At 42.9% G+C, this 19,002-nt stretch overlaps 2 protein-coding genes across 2 annotated transcripts; both read right to left on the reverse strand.

Moving 5' to 3' along the window:
* Positions 1-201: 201 nt before the first annotated feature.
* LOC113155447 (zinc finger protein 385D-like) lies at positions 202-12,134 on the reverse strand. Its single transcript, XM_026350195.1, has 8 exons — positions 11,989-12,134; positions 9,868-9,983; positions 5,031-5,138; positions 4,299-4,467; positions 2,976-3,227; positions 2,711-2,892; positions 1,408-1,509; positions 202-1,084 (listed from the first exon to the last, which is right to left on the reverse strand). Exons 1-8 carry the CDS (start codon positions 11,996-11,998, stop codon positions 842-844), a joined length of 1,182 nt encoding a protein of 393 aa, XP_026205980.1. The 5' UTR covers positions 11,999-12,134; the 3' UTR covers positions 202-841.
* Positions 12,135-16,539: 4,405 nt separating this feature from the next.
* LOC113155496 (ras-related protein Rab-25-like) lies at positions 16,540-18,758 on the reverse strand. Its single transcript, XM_026350265.1, has 5 exons — positions 18,449-18,758; positions 17,770-17,965; positions 17,370-17,563; positions 17,008-17,088; positions 16,540-16,938 (listed from the first exon to the last, which is right to left on the reverse strand). The coding sequence occupies exons 1-5, from the start codon at positions 18,483-18,485 to the stop codon at positions 16,811-16,813; spliced, it is 636 nt and encodes a 211-aa protein (XP_026206050.1). The 5' UTR covers positions 18,486-18,758; the 3' UTR covers positions 16,540-16,810.
* Positions 18,759-19,002: the final 244 nt, after the last annotated feature.

Below are 19,002 nucleotides of genomic sequence, written 5' to 3' on the forward strand. Positions count from 1 at the left end.
AGGTCAGAGTTATGTGTTTGGAAGGCGGCGATGCCTGACTGCATCTCAGCACGTCTCCATTTCTGGCAGCGTCTCGGTGAACACGTACGCAAGGAGCAGAAAGGACTAAGATAAATGTTTGGTTCTGCATTGAATCTGATTTAACAAGTCTGTTGGAACAAGAGCCGTCTGAAGACCTGATGATTATTAAGCTGCAACACGGTTGGACTTACTCATTTAATAAAAAACACATTTTCAAGTAATACATTTGTGTTTGGAGTCATTTTCATCAATGACTCCATGAGCCTGCTGTCACACTCTGGAAGGCAATAAAGACTTTTTGGGAATCAGATCAGATCAGTATCCAGAACTATTGTTTATTGGAAAATAATAAACATCTTCAGTCAAGCATGGGCTTCTTGGCATTCGTGCTTGTGTGCATCTGTGCACACGCAAACACACACAGTTATAATCATCACAGAAGGTCATCACTCTGCATATTTCTTATTTCTATACTGAATTAAACCACAAAGTCCACTTTAGGAGAGGGACCTTCTTACATTATAGAGATTTTCTGCATCTGTAAAACCTAATAGGATACCGTAAATTGTACTTCTGTGGTGGCTATATCTGCAGATGCACTCACACACTTACACACACACACAATCTTCAGAAAATGTTCTGTTTTTGCTCATTTGCTCCTTTGTACGTCTTCCATCCCAACCTGTCTTATAGTTTTGGCCTGGCCCATGACAGCCACAGCATCTGTTGGTATGTGAAGTACAGAAGCACTGTCTTACATCACATCTTGTTCAGGTCTGCTTTTAGCCGCAGTTCACGGCTGATTGAGACACCGACGGGGTCAGTAAGGGGAAAACAGAACCGGCGTGTGTGTGGAGCAGATGGGTCCAGGGGCCGGATGCAGTAGCGCCTGGGGTAGGGGCTGACTCTGAAAGAGGGTTGGGTTTGAGTGTGAGGCGGGCCGGAGGGGAAAAGCGGGCAGCGGTGCCATGGTGGCAGCAGCGGCGACGGAGAGTTGACGCTGTAGGAGACACGAGGCCAGAGGAGGGGTCAGGTCTTGGTTCTTCTGTAGAGCCAGCCGGATCTAAGGAGGAAACACGGAAAATAACTGCAATTAAATTGTTTTCTCTGAGAAGGAAATTGACTTGACTAGACCAGTTTAAGCAGGAAACCTGCTGCTTGGCCAATTGAGATTTAAACCGTTCCAATTATTGCCAAATAGACATTCCTGTCTAATGCAAATACAGCAGTACAACATTTAAGATTCCTCACCCTACATCACTCACAATTTATCTCACTGACAGCTGGGAGTGGAGCTTTCTGGAAGAGGCTCTCGCTAATCAGCTGATTTACACAAGCGCAATGTTGAGGGGGGGAAAGTAAATGAAGCAAGAGCAGAGTACTCACTGCCTGGAAACTCTGATGACGCTGGGTGGGAGTGTAGGGGCTGAACTTAGGCTTGGCTGGTTTACCTGCTGCTCTATCCTTGTGTCTCCGACTGCTGATGTGCTAGAGAGGAGGACAGACGCCGAGGGACAAACACAGATAAATAAACTCAGGCCGACACAACAGGCAGCGGAAAAAAGAAGCAACAAACAATGCAGAAAGGTGAAAGTGGCTTTTCTTAATCGGAGTTCCTATTTTGCCAGATATTTTGCTGGCTCCGACTCAGAGGTTCAAAATATTCATGAGGGGCGGGTTTGGAAGTCTTTTTTGATTTGACTGACAAGCACAAACAGATGGCTTTGGCTGGCGCATCCTACAATCAGCGGTGAGGTGTTAAATATTCACGAGCACCTGGCCAAAGTTTACTTTTAAACAGCCAAAGACCAACAATACGCATTCACATCATGCAAAGAGATGCGGACTCCATATTCTGATGCTGAAACTCACTAAGCCTAGTACCTCTGTGCTCATTATCTTGAGGAATCTGTGATTTCAACTCACCTGCAGCGACAGGTGTGAGAATAAAAAATTGCCTTTCTGTAATGTGTGACTGATAAAGTGATGACGGCTCAGTTGATGCCTTCGACTGGTTTGACTGTGACTGAGTGTTGCACGTGTGTGACAGCTGACCTTTTCATAGCTCGACACGCACACGAACTAACCAGTAACGTGTACGATGAGCCGGTTTCTCGTGTCACCTCCTCTATTGCTCATCCTGCTTGAGTTATGTAGCAACTACAGTTAATTATTAAGTTTGTTTATGTTCCTTAACGTGTCATGCACATTCAAGTTTCCAGCCCACGCAATCGTAAGAAAAAAAAATACTGTTGTCATGGTGAAACACTTGTCAGACAAGATTGTAACTAACAAACAAAAGAATGAGATTTTCTGAAGTTCCGCAAATTAAATCTACCATAATAAAACAGCAAAACTTTAAGGACACTTCGCTGCAAAGTGAAGCCCCTTTTCATCATAAACTAAAGATCTATATCAATAAAACAAAGTAAACAGACTTCAGTTATATAACAAACAAAGCCATTTCTGCTGTACTCTGCTGCTAAGAGTACATAAATATGCACACAGGAATCTGTGGCTCCTGCTTCACGGACTGCACTTTTTATCCTGGACTAGACGTAACTTAGGTTGGATGTGCACACTTTCTCATTTTGTTTGCTTTGCTTTGACTTGTGTAAACTAATTAAAGGATTATGCTGTGTACAATTAATCTGTTTTTACTCGGATTTTTACTTTTTAAGTAACCAACCTGTTTGAGCTGAGTCTCAGAGTTGACATGCACATCACAAATCTCACAGTGGAAAGTTTTATTCTGGAGTCCAGTTGATGACTCAGACGGCGCTGCCAACTTGGACTTGACCCCTGTCCTCGGGAAGGACTTGATGGCTCCATCGCCACTTCTGGCTTCTAGCATTGTCTTGTGCTTGGTGCCTGAGCAGATGAAGAAGCTGCATCAGCAGAGCATCAAACACGACACAAACAGGCTTAACTGTGGCGCCGGGCAAGTTTCTCACCGCTGTTATGGGCCTGCAGCTGTGAGGCAGAGTTCACAGCCACCTTGCAGAGGGAGCAGTAGAGAAGACGCATGGCTTTCTCGTCTTCTGTCTCTTCCTCTGGAGCCGCCTCAGCGTCTACATCTCTTTGTGTCTCTTTCTCTGGTGTCCTCTGACAGGATGACAGGGAGGGGTCAGAGGGTGCTTTCACAGTTTCAGTAGGGACATTGCTCGACGCTACCACCTCTGAGGTAGGGTATGGGACTGAGGGTTCTGCAATGAACCCAAAATGACATAGAAAGACATTAACATGACAAATAAGTGGTGCGAGAGACAAAGCACACAGAGGAGAGCTGGATACAGAGGAAGTCAGGAGATAAACTCATTCCTTCATCCTCTGCTCTATCAGAACCATAAAATTCCTTAACTTTGGCAGCTTACAGAGGATAAAAATGCACAAGGCTACAAGTGATTATGAGCTCTATCAAGCTCTCTAATCACACTACTAATCAATGATTTCCCCTCGGACGTGCCTCCCAGCTCTTAAATGAACAGTTTTGTACGGAGATGATTTGGCTCTATCATCTTTTGTGAGGTTGACTTGCAGATGCTCCCTGGAGGAGCGTGTGCTGATTTAAGGATTTACATATTGCTAATAACAATGATGGGTTCTGGCTTGATGAGTGGGCGTCTGCTTGTTACCACTGATTCCCGACTCTTAGAGGGCGATGAGGCTGTTTGCTGAGGTAATGTTCAGAAAGCTATTCTGCTGTGAAACCCCGCACCTTCAAACTGACTCTAAGCTAGAAGTGATTCCTCTGCTTGTATAAACAAACTCTGATATTGGCAGTGTCGTTTCGCTTTTTTATCTTGTAACACAATGTATTCTCCAAGCACCAAAATATATTTGCCCACACACATGCAAATGTAGTGCATTGGTTTATGCCTATATACACACATGTTGGAAAACAGTGGGCATCCCTCCACACAAGTGCATTACATCCAAGTACCAAGTACCCACGTATTGTAGGAGCAGTCAGCATTATACGGCTACACACAAACCATATTCAAAGAATTTGCAGTGCGTTTTTGATCTCAAGAGGCCACTGAGCGAGGTCAGCAAATGTAGACACAAAGAAGGAGCAGAGAAACGCTCAACCTTTAATCTCTTCGCTGTGAAACCCAAAGCAACAGGAGGTTTATCACTTCAAAGAGTTAAAGTCGTGACTGGGAAAAGAAGGTTTGAGCCGTACGTTCATATATCTAATGCAGTCGTACATTTGATGTCTGCACACACACACACACACACACGGGGGTAGCATGCGTGCCTTTAGGAACACGCACCTCCCGATGCTGTGTCAGAGCTGGAGGGCTGTGAGCAGGGCGACAAGAGGATTCGTGATGTGGTTTCCTTGGTGACCGGTTCAGAGGTCCTGATCTTTGAATCTGGGGCGTCCAGAGATTTCAGCCTTTTTGCGTGTTTGGTGCCACTGAAATGGGAGGATGCCTGTGCCTGTGTGCAAAGAGCGAAAGAGAAGACATCAACAAACTGCTTACAAATATTTAGTTATGCAGACCTGGCATGGTTTTCATTTAAAGCCACAATATATGACTTGAATGTGAAAAATGCCCCACCACAAAGTTTTAGAGACTGCTACTCCCACACTGATTGACAGATGATTTAATATACAGATTAACACTGGGCAACGAGTAACGAGTTTGTAATGTTCCTGATTTATATGCTTGTTTATATCACTAGCATTTGAAATACATACATTTATTGGACATTTAAATGTTTTCTCAGTCACTTTGTCAGACGTTTGCTCTTCTTTGAAAAGGGTGTGGTCACATATTGCATTTCAGCACATAATTGCACATGTTTATGAATCACTATCTAATGAGCTAAAGATTAATGCTCAAAGATCAGAGGTGTGTGTGCGCCCCTCAGAACCAGCCAAGCAGCCAAAAAACAAGGGCAGGTCTCCTCAGTGACTCAACTGTCATACATGGGTGTGTGTGAGAAATAAAAGCACCCTGAAAGAAAGACTATTTGAAGTGAGACATGACACCACCCACCTCAGAGTTGAACCTCAGTCGACAGACTCCACAGGAACTGGGCTTTCGCTTCAAAGGTGAGGTTAGACCAAAGTTTGGGCCAATCAGAGCTTTATGGACATGATCCATCTGCAACAAAGGAGAGAAATAGAGTTAGAGTTGTGGTTTAGGATCATCCAGACTGAGTGGGTAGAGAAAGTGATCATCTAAGACGTAAACGGCATGTTGTCTGCAAGCAAACAACTTCCTTTTAGAGACTCACAATATCTCAAATTAGAGGTGAGAGTATGAAGCAGCTGAATGGGGGAGTCAGATGTCTGGCACCAAGTCATGCATGAACACTATCAAACATGCAGCTGGGGAAATACATTTAACACATACACAGCGCGCAGACACACAGCAATCATTCACCGGAGGCATGGTGTCGACTGCAGGCTGGTCAGCTGCAATTCATAAGTAGTTAGCTACTTTATATGGTAGAGAAAAGTATGAAAATGTTCAAAGAAACTTGTCAAACCAATTGTGTAGCATAATGTACGTCTCCCATCAGTTTACTCAGATCTAAATTGTCCTATCATGGCATTACTTGATGCTGCATTTCCACAGACAAGAACAAAAAGCAACATAGCTACTATAACTAACACAATACAGATTCAAATGGACAATAGGGAAGAAGATGAAATAGCAGATATTATTTTAAAATGTCTAAAATATTCACATTATATCTCTTTACTAGAATCCATTTGGACCACCATGAAGCCAAAGCCTCTGTTCTCCATCATGGACAAACTAGAAACTTTTTACAGCCATCTTTAAAGCCTAGACGGGGTGTACGTTTCCACCTATAGAAGACTGACCTCATTGATGGTCTTTCTATTCAAATGGTTCAAAATAAAGGTGGGGTTTCCTTGCAAGGCGTGATCAACTACAACTATCATTCAAAGAAAAAGGAGTGTTGCGTTTGCATTACCTTACTGAAAAACATATAAAAACAATTGTAATAAATATTATTACATAATGATAAAATGACAGATGTGTCATGTTTTACCACCAGATGAAGTTTCTTTATCAGTGAAACAAGCACAAACCGACTTATCTTTGCATATATGTCTGTCTGACCACACAGAGCTGGGCAGACGTTACCTCCTGGAAGTTTTAATGAGCGCCTATACTCAGCGCAATAAAACCCAACTGGCCTTTGTGGAGCAAAACAAAACTATTACCTGTGATGAAATGTAGGGAGCCATATAATCAACCACAACCACGGAGGCTTTATGGAAATCTGGCTGGAGGTGACATGAAGATTTATGTGTTGTTACGGGTCAGCCAACTAGTTGCGTAATCCCTGGGAAACTTGCAGGATATAACTGCACTGGAGATTGTGCTCGTTTCTTTAGTGCCAAAGACGAATTCTTCGCTCTTCAGCTGTAGAAAAAATGCAACAAAATCTGTGTGTATGCGTGTGTGTGTGTGTGTGTGTGTGTGTGTGTGTCTATGCTCTTGCTCATTTTCTTTGATCATCACTCTAGGCAGCTGCACTGGAATGCATCTCTGTAGTCGCTGGTCTCTTATCTCACTCTGTTCCCCTGCAGCTGTTTGAGTATGAAATTAAAAAACATATCAAAAGAAATCCCGTTTTTCTGTAGCTGCATTATGCTAAAACTGTGAATGCTTAACACAATGTGCTCATCGTTTTCTCAATGAGCCTGAACAGTTAAACATCAATAGAAACGTGTCTCAGCTGCTGCCTCCTCCTCCTCGGCCCCAAGGCTCCTGTACGACCATCTGACCTTCTATCACACATTCCTCACTTCACCCCTCCATCTGCTGCCCTCACAACTCTGTGCCTCTCACTTCGTCTCTGTCTGATCAAAGTCACCTTCCTGCCTCCCTGTGGACGCTCTTACCCTTCACTCCCACTCCCACTCTGGGATGGACTAGCACCTGTGGCAAAGTCACTGTGACCTTCTTACTTATTACCTCTTCTGTATTTCTTCTGCGCTCCTACATCACCTACTGAAAGAAACGCCCACTGAACTCTATCCTTACTTATTGTGTCATTAAAAGAATTAAAAGCAGTAAATGAGGTGGATGATACAGTAAATAAAGGCATGACATTCACCGCATACTATCAATTATAATCAGAACAATCCTTCAAGAAACCTGCTCACACATCAGGGGTGTGGAGTGTCAGACATGCTCAGCTGCAGGGAGTGAGTTATGGCTGAAACATATGGCCAAGTGAAGCAAAGCAGACTTCTACCTGGAGCCCAGTCAAGACACTCAACATTTATAATGATGAATGTTCCTGGATTTACATTGTGAAACAGCGTGACAGCTATGTGTGAATGCAAGATGTCAACCACCTAAAAAAGGAGTGGGTTGTGATGAATGAGCTGCTGCTTTTGGTTCTTTGTCATTGAAATTATTATTTTTTGGAAACAAAAAACATTTTTGTTTCCATTTTATTTAAAAAAAAAAAAAAAAAAAAGTCATACTGCATGTCAAACTAGCTGGTGAAGTCCCAGTTTGAAGCGCTGGATGCTGAGCTCACGACAAACATCCACACACATGCGCGTAGAGCTGTAACCATGACGACCAACATGTGGGCACCAAACAAACCCCTGTGCAGCGTTTTACAGAGGCCAACACGCATTGCATCTACATTCACAAGCAAATGTAGGCTCATACACACACACACACAAACAAAAACCCACACATAAAACACACATTCCAGGAGAAAACACAGGCAGCAACAGTTCGGCTGTGTGCCCACTTACTTAACACCCACAGGTTCAAATCAGAGGAGGGCAAAGATTCACATTATGCTATGGTTTACTGTTCAGTTTGCTGACAAGATATACCAGAGGAAAAAGTTCATTACCATTGTTTTTGTCTATCTAAACTATCACCGGTTTCTATTTAACTAAATTTCTTCAGAATCAATCAAGGAATCTTTTACATTGACCTTTAATAAACCGTAGACCTGCAATGATTAGTATTACTGAGCACCAGACAATGATTCATAAACTATTTTGCCATTTTGATTATTCCAGTAATTTTTTAAACCAAAATGCCAGAGATTGTCTCGTTCCAGCAGCGCAGGGGATTTACTGCTTTTCCCTCTCATCTATTATAATAAAGTTAATATCTTTGGCGTTTGGACTGGTGATATAAAACACGTGAAGACATATGAATAGGGCTCATTTGGCTCATGGAAAATATACCGGGGAATAATAAATTGAATAAATTAAATAAATTAAACCAGTAACACCAGTAGTAATGTTCATTTAGTTAAGCAGAACTTGTAGTTAATTCATACTTTGACTTATACTTCACCAGATATGATTAATAATAATTGATAATACAAAATGAAGTATAATGAAAATAATTTTTGTTTCAAGATAAGATATATTAGGTTGTTAAATAAGCTCCATAATAACCAGCTGCTAAATAAAGGTGGTCAACATGATCATTATTTATTTATTTCTACAGCAAAGTCCTAACTGAGACAGTAGACTGACTTGAGTTCAAAGGTCACCTATAGGAGACAGTGAAAGAAAATGTTTTATTTTGACTATTTGTGGTATAGGAAGAGCGGGCAGAGAGGAGGGTGAGTAAAGAAAGTGACGGGGAGGCGAGGAGCTGAAAACTTTAAAAGCAACTGTGTGCAAAAGGATGAGGTGTGGGCATGAAGAAGATGACAGCAGGAGACAAAGTGGAAAATACATACAAAGCTAAAGTGAAAGAAAGTGGAGGGGATGGATATGACGCCTGGAGTCTGGAGGAAAGAGGGGTGAAATGGAAGGGGAGGGGGCAGAGACCCAGACTGATGTGTGATTTCTCCTGCGGTGTCAGAATGGCTTTTTGACAAAGAGAAAAAAGGTTACACACACACACACACACACACACACACACACACCGTCTCTGCACACACTAAACACAGTTACTACACAGCAATTCAACACACAAGCATGCAATCTATTATTTATCATACATCCTCAATTTGTCTTTCTTTAACTCTCCTCTAAACATATAAGAGCACCGCATAGTTTATAGATGAGACCAAAGTAATGAGAGAGGGGAGGAACAAAAAGAAAATTGGCAATTTCGCAATTTCAAGTGGAGAGAGGGTGTTCGGCGAGACTCGGTGATGGGCTTGTGAGTGGCTTTCAGCCTCATCATTTGGAGTTTACGTTTTAAAATTGGGTTTGCTGCTAGTAAAAGTGTGAGGACAAAAAATACATCATGTTTTCTTAGCCTCATGTGTTCAAACTAAATACACACACACACACAAAATAAGAAGTGTTAGAGAGTCTTGTTAGGTCTATGAGTTTATCTCAGGTTTGTAGTCAAGCTACATTATTTCTACTACGCTGACAGAAGCCAGAAGGCTCATACATCAAACAGCTTGGAGCATATCAGTACATTAAGACACAGCATCCAGCACGATTCCCCAGTAAACGAGACGTCAGCCCTCAGCACTGCCTGACACGCCAACTCTCCTCAGGGCAAACACTTTGCCAGCTGAAGGTCTCGCCACCTTCACCCTTCACAAACAGCTCTAAGAAAGGCTTAGTGTGAGGAATACCAAGGAACCAGCTCCAACACCCCCCCCACACACACACACACACCCCCACATTGTGTGGAAATGTCACAGTTCACTGCATCAGAGGTGATATTTTTGGAACAGTGTACATATACATCTGTGCATTGCAAAATAACTGCACGCAGACCCACTAAAAACACCTACAAAAACTCCTCCCCTGTGTGATGAAGTGATCGACAGAGGTTTCCACACAGTACAGTAGGCGAGAGCGTCGCTGCCGTGACAGCGACGATGACTGACAGTACTCACGTCAGTAAATCCAGGCAGCAGGTGGAAGGGGAGGACTGGCTTCGGGTCGGGGGAGAGCTGGGACCTGCCCAGCGTGGGACGGGCCAGCGGTGGCAGAACGCTGTGACACATATTACCTAGGAGACAGCACAGCAGGGAGGAGACAGGTAGACAGATAAGCATATGGAGCAATGATTACACAGAGATGAGGTGACTGCCTTTAGATGATGACATTGATAGAAGCTAATAGACCAGAGAGAGCTCAATAAAAACATGTCTCTATTTTATGATTGTCAGGACAGCGTGATTTATTTCCCTCAGTTTTCTCTGCACTACTTTGATTATTTAAAATTACTGTGTCGACTGTTATAACAACTAATAACTTGAAAAAACAAATTGACGTTTGCCTTTAACCCTACAGTTAAGTCCATAAGTGTCCAAACAGCAACACAGTTGAGTGAAGATTCAAAAATGTACTATATGATGTACATAGACACACAATTTAAGTGGCTCAAAAATATTTGAACAAACAAAAATGCTCGTAAATAACTGCCTGAAGTCTGGAACCCATAGACATGACCAGATGCTGCGTTTCTTCCCTGATGATCCGCTGCCAGGTCTTTGCTGCAGCTGCCCAAAGTTCCTGCTTGTTTTGGTGAAGTTTTCCCTCCATCGAGTGAAACGCATGTTCAGTTGAAGTCAGGTCAGATAATCAGCACGGCCACTGTAGAGTATCCCACTTCTTAGAACAGTCTTCAGTCGCTTTAGGAAAAATGTTTTAGACTATCCATCTCCAATGAGATTTTAAGCTTTTCACTGAATCTGCGCAGAGAATAAAGCGCAGATACACTGTTCTCCTGGGAGGGACCCTTTATCTCAACTTGTGAAGGAGTTCTTTCTTCACCAAAGAAGGAATTGCACAGAGTGCCTGATCTTTAGTGACGGCTATTTTATAACAACGAATCTTCAAATTGGTTCAGGTGTATTCGGGCAGTTTCTGAAGTAGCATTTAAAAATATTAAGTATTGCTACCATGAGTAAAAAGTATTAATACTACAATGTAGAAATATCTTGTTACAAGTAAAGGTTCTGCTTTCAAATTGTTACTTAAAGTATTAGCTCATAAATAATAATAGAATGGTTCATTTTATATAGACAAACATGATATTATTTAATTATAGATCTGTTGCAGCTGATAATTATGGTCTTATGGTATTGAAGGTTATTTGAACCACATTATCTGCTGTCTATGTTACACACACACACACACACACACACACACACACACAGAGTCATTATTATATCCAAATTAAACTTTCATAACATGAAAGCCCAACACACAATCCCACAGATACAATGCAGTTTTCAGCGGGGCCCTTACTGAGAGTGCTGCGTGATGAGTCCTGATTAGAGACGCTTGTTTTCTAGTTTACATCTTCTCTGAGCTTGATTACAGTTTGCTGCGGGAGCAGCACGCGCGCGCGCGTGTGTGTGTGTGTGTGATCATCATCATCATCATCATCATCATCCCAATCACAACACGCCCATCCGCTCTGCCCTCGGGCTGATTGCCTTTAACGAGCTCCAGTCATGCGTCCGCGCGCTGTGTGCGCGCGCGTAACGTGGCACGAGTGTTGTGCGTTTGTATGAAATGACAAGAAGCACGTGGACGAGATCACGGACCGTGCACGCACGCATTTAAATGCCCGATCACTTTTTATATGGAGGATTAAAAACATACAACGGGTCGTCATCAATTAGGATTTCAATAACTTGCAGGTCTAATTTATTCATATAGGAGTTCAGACTATTTAACGGAGAGTAACAGGCTGGATCTAGATATGTTGACACATGTTGTCTTGTATACATATATCTTTTGTTATTGAGGAATGAGCCCTGGATCATGGGGGAATCGTGCGCATCAATACGGCTCCAAACACTAAATCAAATCTAAATCACGACCTCGGTGTGTGAATCTAGGATCTGAGTGATGCACTCCTCCGACTGCTCCATCACTGTGCAGGTGACTGACTTCACAAATCCGCCTCAACATAGCAACAAGTGACTTCGCTGCATTATTGTTCTCAGCAGAAAACTAAAAGTGCTCAGAGATTAGAAACGCGCGGAGCGCGGGTTACGTACCAAAATACATGGCGACACCGAGTGAAATCCGACTGTTCAGTGTTTGATAAAAGTAGCTTTCATCTCCAGGCAGAGAAGAGGCTTCACGTCTCCCACTCCACACTCTCTCCTCTCTATCTCTCTCCTGCTGCACCGATGCTGCTCCTTCCTCCATGCACTCCCTCCTCCTCCTCCTCCTCCCTCCTCCTCCTGTGCCCGCCCCCACCTCCACCTCCTCCTACTCTACCTCCTCCTCATCTTTTCACGATTCGTATACACGTCTGGCCCCTGTATCTACTTCTCCCAGAAATCTGTTTTGAATCCAGTAAATGACGGAAATGATCTTAATGAGTGTACAGTACCACCCTGGACTGGCTGGAAACCCTCAGTGCCAGCACACACACACAGAGCAAGAGGCATGCTGGGGTTTGATGCAGCAGCATTTAACTAACACCTCAAAACAGAAACAAGAGTATATCATACTGATCAAAGTTACTAATTAAATAAAATAAAGTGGTATGTTTGATGGACTTAAAGGAAATACTTCTGCTCCAGGCCACAGTGGGACTTCGTGTTTGCAGGCTTCCCTCCTGGGCTGCTGTCTTCTGCAAGGAGTCCCTTTTCCTCTCAGACCCAGGGTATTTTTAGATGCATCCTGGAGCATTCCCCTGCGTTACAGAGGAAACTGCACACAACACGTAACACGCAGTCCAGTTAAAAACATCATAGGCTGTCACGGATATATACATGCATGTACAGTACATATGCACACAGGGTTTTGCATGTGTCTCCACTTACTCACACTTAAAGCAGACTAGTGCGTTCAGACGTTTCTTCCGTTTCTGCTCATACACATGCACACAGGTCCTCAGAGAGTTTTGATGTAGTGTATCTCTTGGCAGGGTGACTTTGGTTCAACTTTCTTGTCTTCAAGCCCAATCTTGTTTCTCCCCATGTCAGGGAAAGTGGACAACAACATGTGTTTTCCCACAATCCAGAACTCCAGAGAGATTTAGCCCTCGGCCGGTTAAACAACTGTTCGCCTAGAATACGCACACACGTCTCCCTCTGTGTGCTCCTGCACTCGCATTAAAAAGTATTGTCATGCACATGAAATAGAGGCAGAGTATTTATGATCGGAAAGCACAGACCTCAATAACACCCAACAAAATCATGAAGGGAGTGAAGTATTACAAAAGCCTGACATGAAAACACGGGGCTTCTCAAGGTCAATGATTCAGTGGAACAAAATCTATCTGAAGTGATCTGTACAAATAACCATGGTATCATTATGCTCACGCCATATCTGAACCATTTCATCTGGCCTGCCCCTTCATCCATGTGCCCCGTGGAAGAAAAACCGAGGAGGAGAAAAGCACACACATGGAAATATCTACTCATAAACCCAATTTAACGCTTCTTTGTCACCTATGGTTTTGCCAGAGAGACATTTTGTGTTTCTCTGAGAAAGCGCAGAGCACTTTTAGGCCTGGGTGGTATTACCGCCTTTTTTCCCCTGTTGGAAGGAGCAGCTGAAAGGTTTCTCCCAGAGTTGCAGGTTTGGGAGGTTTGAGGTTTCATATTCTAGTTTTAGCCAGATGTCTTCTTTCCTCAAGTGTAAAAGTTGTGCCAAGGTAAGAAATCAACACTGAAGCGGTGAGTGTGAAACTTGGTCTGATGGGTAAAACGTTGGCTCAGCAGTCGAACATTTCTGGGTCAGTGGATTTGTGGCCGTATGAAACCAGGCAGAAGTCAGCTGATGACTGTGGATAAAAGATTTTATTATGCTAATGTGACTCAAACAGTTGCCACTCACTGACTAAAACATGATCTGATTCCTGCTTTCCAGATGTCATCACTTAAGCGCAAATGTAAACTCAGCAGCACCTGTCACTCTGGCGGTAATATGCTAATAAAAATCCTATTTTCACTGCTTCTGGGCTCAGGTTGCAGCTAAAAGCAGCACTCACACAGAAGTTCAGTGCAATCGCTTTACACCTGCAGCCGTTTAGCGTCATGGACAAACACTGTGGCTGTCATGGCAACTGAGGTATGTAATGTTATGACACTGAGGCTCGCCGCTCTGTTTTTCTCTGGCAACCTGTTTAATTACATGCCGGAAAGGAATCTTGTGACCCCAGCTGGGCCTTAAATATGGATGGCCAAGCACGCCAGTCTCAGTTATGAATTCAGAGGCTTTTAAAGGAGTTAATTGACTGAAGTCTGCAGAGGAGTGCAGCAGCTAAACACAAGAAGGCACACAAACGTAAAAACGCGCTTGTGGTAACGGATTATTTAGCATGTTTTAATCTCATAATAAGCTGAGCTGCAACTAAACAGCTCACATCTTCAAACACACTCTCAACATTTTCTCTCACCTCCAGGCAATAGTCTACCTCTCGGCTTGTTTTCATCTCTCTCCAATGCACATTTTGGGTAGTAGTGAGTCTGAATACACAGCCACCCATCAGCTTACCTCTTCCTTTGATTGGTCGCCATAACAACATCACCATGGTAATCAGCATGCATTGATTTTGATTCTATTTATGTGATGATGTCAGCTGACGTGGAAATTTGTGTTCCACGCAGATATGCACTAACAGATGCAGGATGATAGAGGAATGTAGGCTGTCACACACTCTTGGATTTGGTTTTGTCTTGTGCTTCCACGGCCTGTTTGGTGATCAAATAATAATCTAATAGGTGCATGTTCAAGTCCCCCATATTTTAATATGTCCTGAAACTGTTTTTATACTTTGATATGTGGACAGAAAGACCCAGGGATTGAACCAAACCGGGGTTCTTTTTCTTAAATTGTGAACAGTTGATGTTTTGGACATGTGGTTTTCACAAGGCAGGAATTAAATGCACAAATTCCCCGAAATACTCTGTGTGTGGATGTAAGCGTGTGTGTATAGGGAATATTCTGGGCCTGAGAGACTTGGAGTTAAATTTACATAAAGAAATGTCCTGATGGTTTTCTGAGTGGGTATGGGAGTGGACGTTCGCTTCACTTGTAGGAATCCACAGTAGAGGAGACAGACAAGAGGAGCAACTGATTCTATCAGATGTGATGCTGCAACTGTAAATTCTTGGAGAACAAGATTCCCCACTGTGAGAAAATGCTGGCTGAGGAGGAATCAGTAAACAGGAGATAAACATCTCCATGATGGTGTCAAAGGTCTCATACCACTCATCACTAGAGTATATGTGAGTCTGTGTTTCACACTTACACATGTAGTATATGTGCAATAGTATGTGGGTAATAGTCACCACATGTAGGTGTCAAATCCAATTCTTTTCAACTACACCGAGGACCTTACTGTTAAAGCAAAAGCAGTAGAAGGAAATTTACTAAGAACAGAGAGTTACAAATGTTTTAATGTCATGACTTTTGCAAACATAATCCAAACCTTTAGGGTCAAGACTGAGGGAGATTTACAACACTCATGACCAGGCTTTCAACCTGCAGAGTCATTATCACACCAGATGTTTTTACTCAGTCCATGAAAACATCCCCATTCATTGGAAATAATTAAAACTTTACTGTCTGGTGCAGAGCCTTCCCTGTCACATTTTCATAAAAGAAACTCAATAAAAGCATTTGTGGTCATTTCGCTGCAGCAAAAATGATCTCTGGAAGGGAGATATGGCTTGGGGATACCACACACACACACACACGTGCACACACACACTCCCATCACAGTGAAAGCTCCATGCACATCTGTGAGCCAGAGATAGACTACTATCAGTCCAGAATGTCATTAACTACCACTACTGTACGTTTATAATCTCTCAGTAGGGAAATGTGAGCCCATCCAATTATAACCATAGTCTAAAGATCATCGGGGCACACACACACACACACACACACACACACACACACACACACATGAAGTCTGAGAATGAAATTTGTGGGAAAAGTGTAAATTAAACCCCTAGACTGATTAGCTTGTCAAGAGGGCATCAGAGGTTGTTACCAAGGTGACAACGCTGCAGCACCACATGAGCTTAATGTCATGATCATTAATGAAATGAACAGTAAAGGGTGAGATGGTCCTGTAGCATGAGATGCACTGGAGTTATTGAGGAAATGAGAATAGGACACATGCACTGCACTGCAAACTCCTGGAGCTTCAGGTTCAGCTTTCAATATCAGCACTGCCATCTACAGGCTGCTTGGAGACATAGCGTTAACTCATTACTGTTTATTAGTGGTGGTAAGTGTCAACGCTAATGAAATGGGGTTTCAAAACGAAGCAGGGTACACGTCTGTGAGTTGTTAGAAGTTTGATCAAAAACAGATTTTCTCTTTTCGGTTTTTTCATTTCATTTCAATGTTAGCAGCAGAGAACTACTGTACAGTTTTCTCATTTCCACCTCCAGGAGTCTTCATGAGACATGTAATTACTGCAGCAGCAGGTTGAGTCCCTCTGTTGAAGGATTCTCCTGATTTCACATCAATCCGCCTATATCTAGTTTAGGTTACTTATCTTATGCCAATAATATACTCATCATTTGTGTGGTCATTACATGCAGGCAGAATAAATTAAACAAATTATTCCAAGTCAGTCCCAGTTCATGTCTTTATAAAAGTGAAACAACTTTACACATACAAATATGAGATAAAACAAAACAAATTCAACAGCTGTCTATAGCAGAGATACACACCCTTTAGCCACCGCAAGAATATTTAGTGTCTAAAATATATATTTTCTTGTAACGTAATTTATTTAAATGCTGTACACTGTTTCAAGGAGGAAGGTACCTTGCTCATCAAATTGTGTGTGAATGGTGTCACACTTGAGCTTGAAAGACAATCAAGCATGATGGCAACAGTCTGTTAGGAGCTCTTGCAGCAGCCTCTGCGCTCCTCTTGTGCCTCACTCTTTGGTCCAATGGGGCTGGACAGGGTCACAGCACAGATGGAGCCACGGGTCACCTCTCTACTAGACACCTTCTTGTGGATCGCTGCAAAAAATGGAGACACATCAGAGAAAATGGAGCATATGGGTTTTAATAAGGAAACTGAAGCCCTACCTGTGAGGACTTCGTTGAAAGCAGCTTCAACATTGGTAGAGTCCAACGCTGATGTCTCCATAAACATAAGGCCTTTCTTCTCTGGATTGGTCAGGGGTTAGGAGCAAACAAACCACAGAGGTTATTAAAAACTTAATCATGCAGAGTCAAGTTGTTACTGAAGAGACCAGACTGTTTAAAGGACAACTTGGACAAGTTGTATCTATTATATATATGTATAAGAATAATATGTATTATATAATACATAATATATAATATAATATGTACAAGAGTTTCTCAGCTTGACCCTTTAATCACGTACTTCCCAGAGTAGTACCAGTAGGAGCAAGCTGGAAAATCTGTGACATCGTTATTTCACTGACCCGCAAAGTCCTTGGCTTCCTCTGTGGGCACGGTCCTGACGCTCTCCAGGTCCTTCTTGTTTCCCACCAGCATGACCACCATGTGAGGGTCTGCATGGTCATACAGCTCTTTCAGCCATCGCTCTGCGCTCTCATATGTCAGGTGCTTGCTGATGTCGTAGACCAACAGTGCTCCTACTGCTCCCCTGTAATACCTGCGTTCAGCAGGTTAAAGAGACCAAACATTCACAGGTTATAACCATCCTGGAATATGCATTGAAATAAGTGTTACCTAAACTGGCACACATGAGCGGACAAGCCAGACCGGCTGTGATAATTCTCACCTCTCTATTATGTGTCTATTACTCATGCTTGTAAAGTGTGTGTCAGTGTGTGTGTGTGTGTGTGTGTGTAAACCCACGCTGAGGTGATGGCCCTGTAGCGTTCCAGTCCAGCTGTGTCCCAGATTTGAGCTTTGATAGTGAAGTTGTCCACTTGAACGGTCCTCGTGCTGAACTCGACACCGATGGTGGTACGGCTGTCATGATTGAACTCATTCTTGGTGAAGCGAGACAGGAGGTTGCTTTTCCCGACACCGGACTCTCCTATCAAAACAACTAAAAAGACAAACAGGAGAGTTAGAAAATCATTCACTGCTTTGGCTAAAAGTCTAGTTTCTATAACCAAAAAGAGATCACCGTTATCTCCTGTGATGAATCAGATATGTTTCATCCTATTTAACACGTGCAGCATTCTGTCACCTTCAGGAGGCACCAGACACTGTGACATCACATAAACGTGGCAGATAAACTGCCTGACTTTGCTTTGGAATAAATGGAATGTAGTTTGTTTGAATTATTACACATATAAACCGGATAACAGTCTCTTAATGAACCAGGAAATGTAAGACTGCTTCTCTAATAGGTCAAAGGTCAAAGTTTACAACCAAATGACCAGAAAGCTCTGACTTCCTCCTTTCTCTCTGTGACTCTCCTCGGAAGCAGAGCTGCACCTGACAGCTTTGACGTGTACAGAAATGGAGGAATAATCACTGATGGCTTTAACTCTTCATAATCACAGTTTAATTGAACACAACTCACCTTTAAAGACAAAATTGTACGACTCATCTGACCCCATGCTGCGTTCAGTGGTGAAGGGCTCCTGTTTCACTCAGCAAATATCCTGAAGCCACTTTTAATGTTAGCTTACAAAGTTAGGAAGAGGAAAAAAGGCAAACACAGCTTCACTCCTCTTTCTCTCCCCAGTGTGGAGGGAGAGAAAGAGTAAAAATGAATATAGAGAAGAGAAAGAGACAACGCAGACCTGAACCTAACTGCTTCCTTCTTGATCTGTGGATAGTGGTAGCTCCTGATTGAGAACAGACAGACAGTCAGACGGGCAGGAGTCCTATGGCCTGCCGATCCCTCATCAGCTGACACCCAAGGGAGAGCTCGGGGGGGGGGGGGGGGTGGAGAGCAGGTGGAACAGGTAGAACCACTCGTAGGTAGCTATCTGGAACAGACTCCACCCTCTTCTATGCTCTCGTTTTACTCAATGACAATTTATTTGTACGGCAGTAAACCTCACCTAACAGGTGGGTCTGTGTGCCAGAGCATGTCACCATTTGGCCACTTATCTAATGCCTTCAGGGAGG

Source organism: Anabas testudineus, chromosome 11 (genome assembly GCF_900324465.2).
Source record: "Anabas testudineus chromosome 11, fAnaTes1.2, whole genome shotgun sequence".
Lineage (NCBI taxonomy): Eukaryota > Metazoa > Chordata > Actinopteri > Anabantiformes > Anabantidae > Anabas > Anabas testudineus.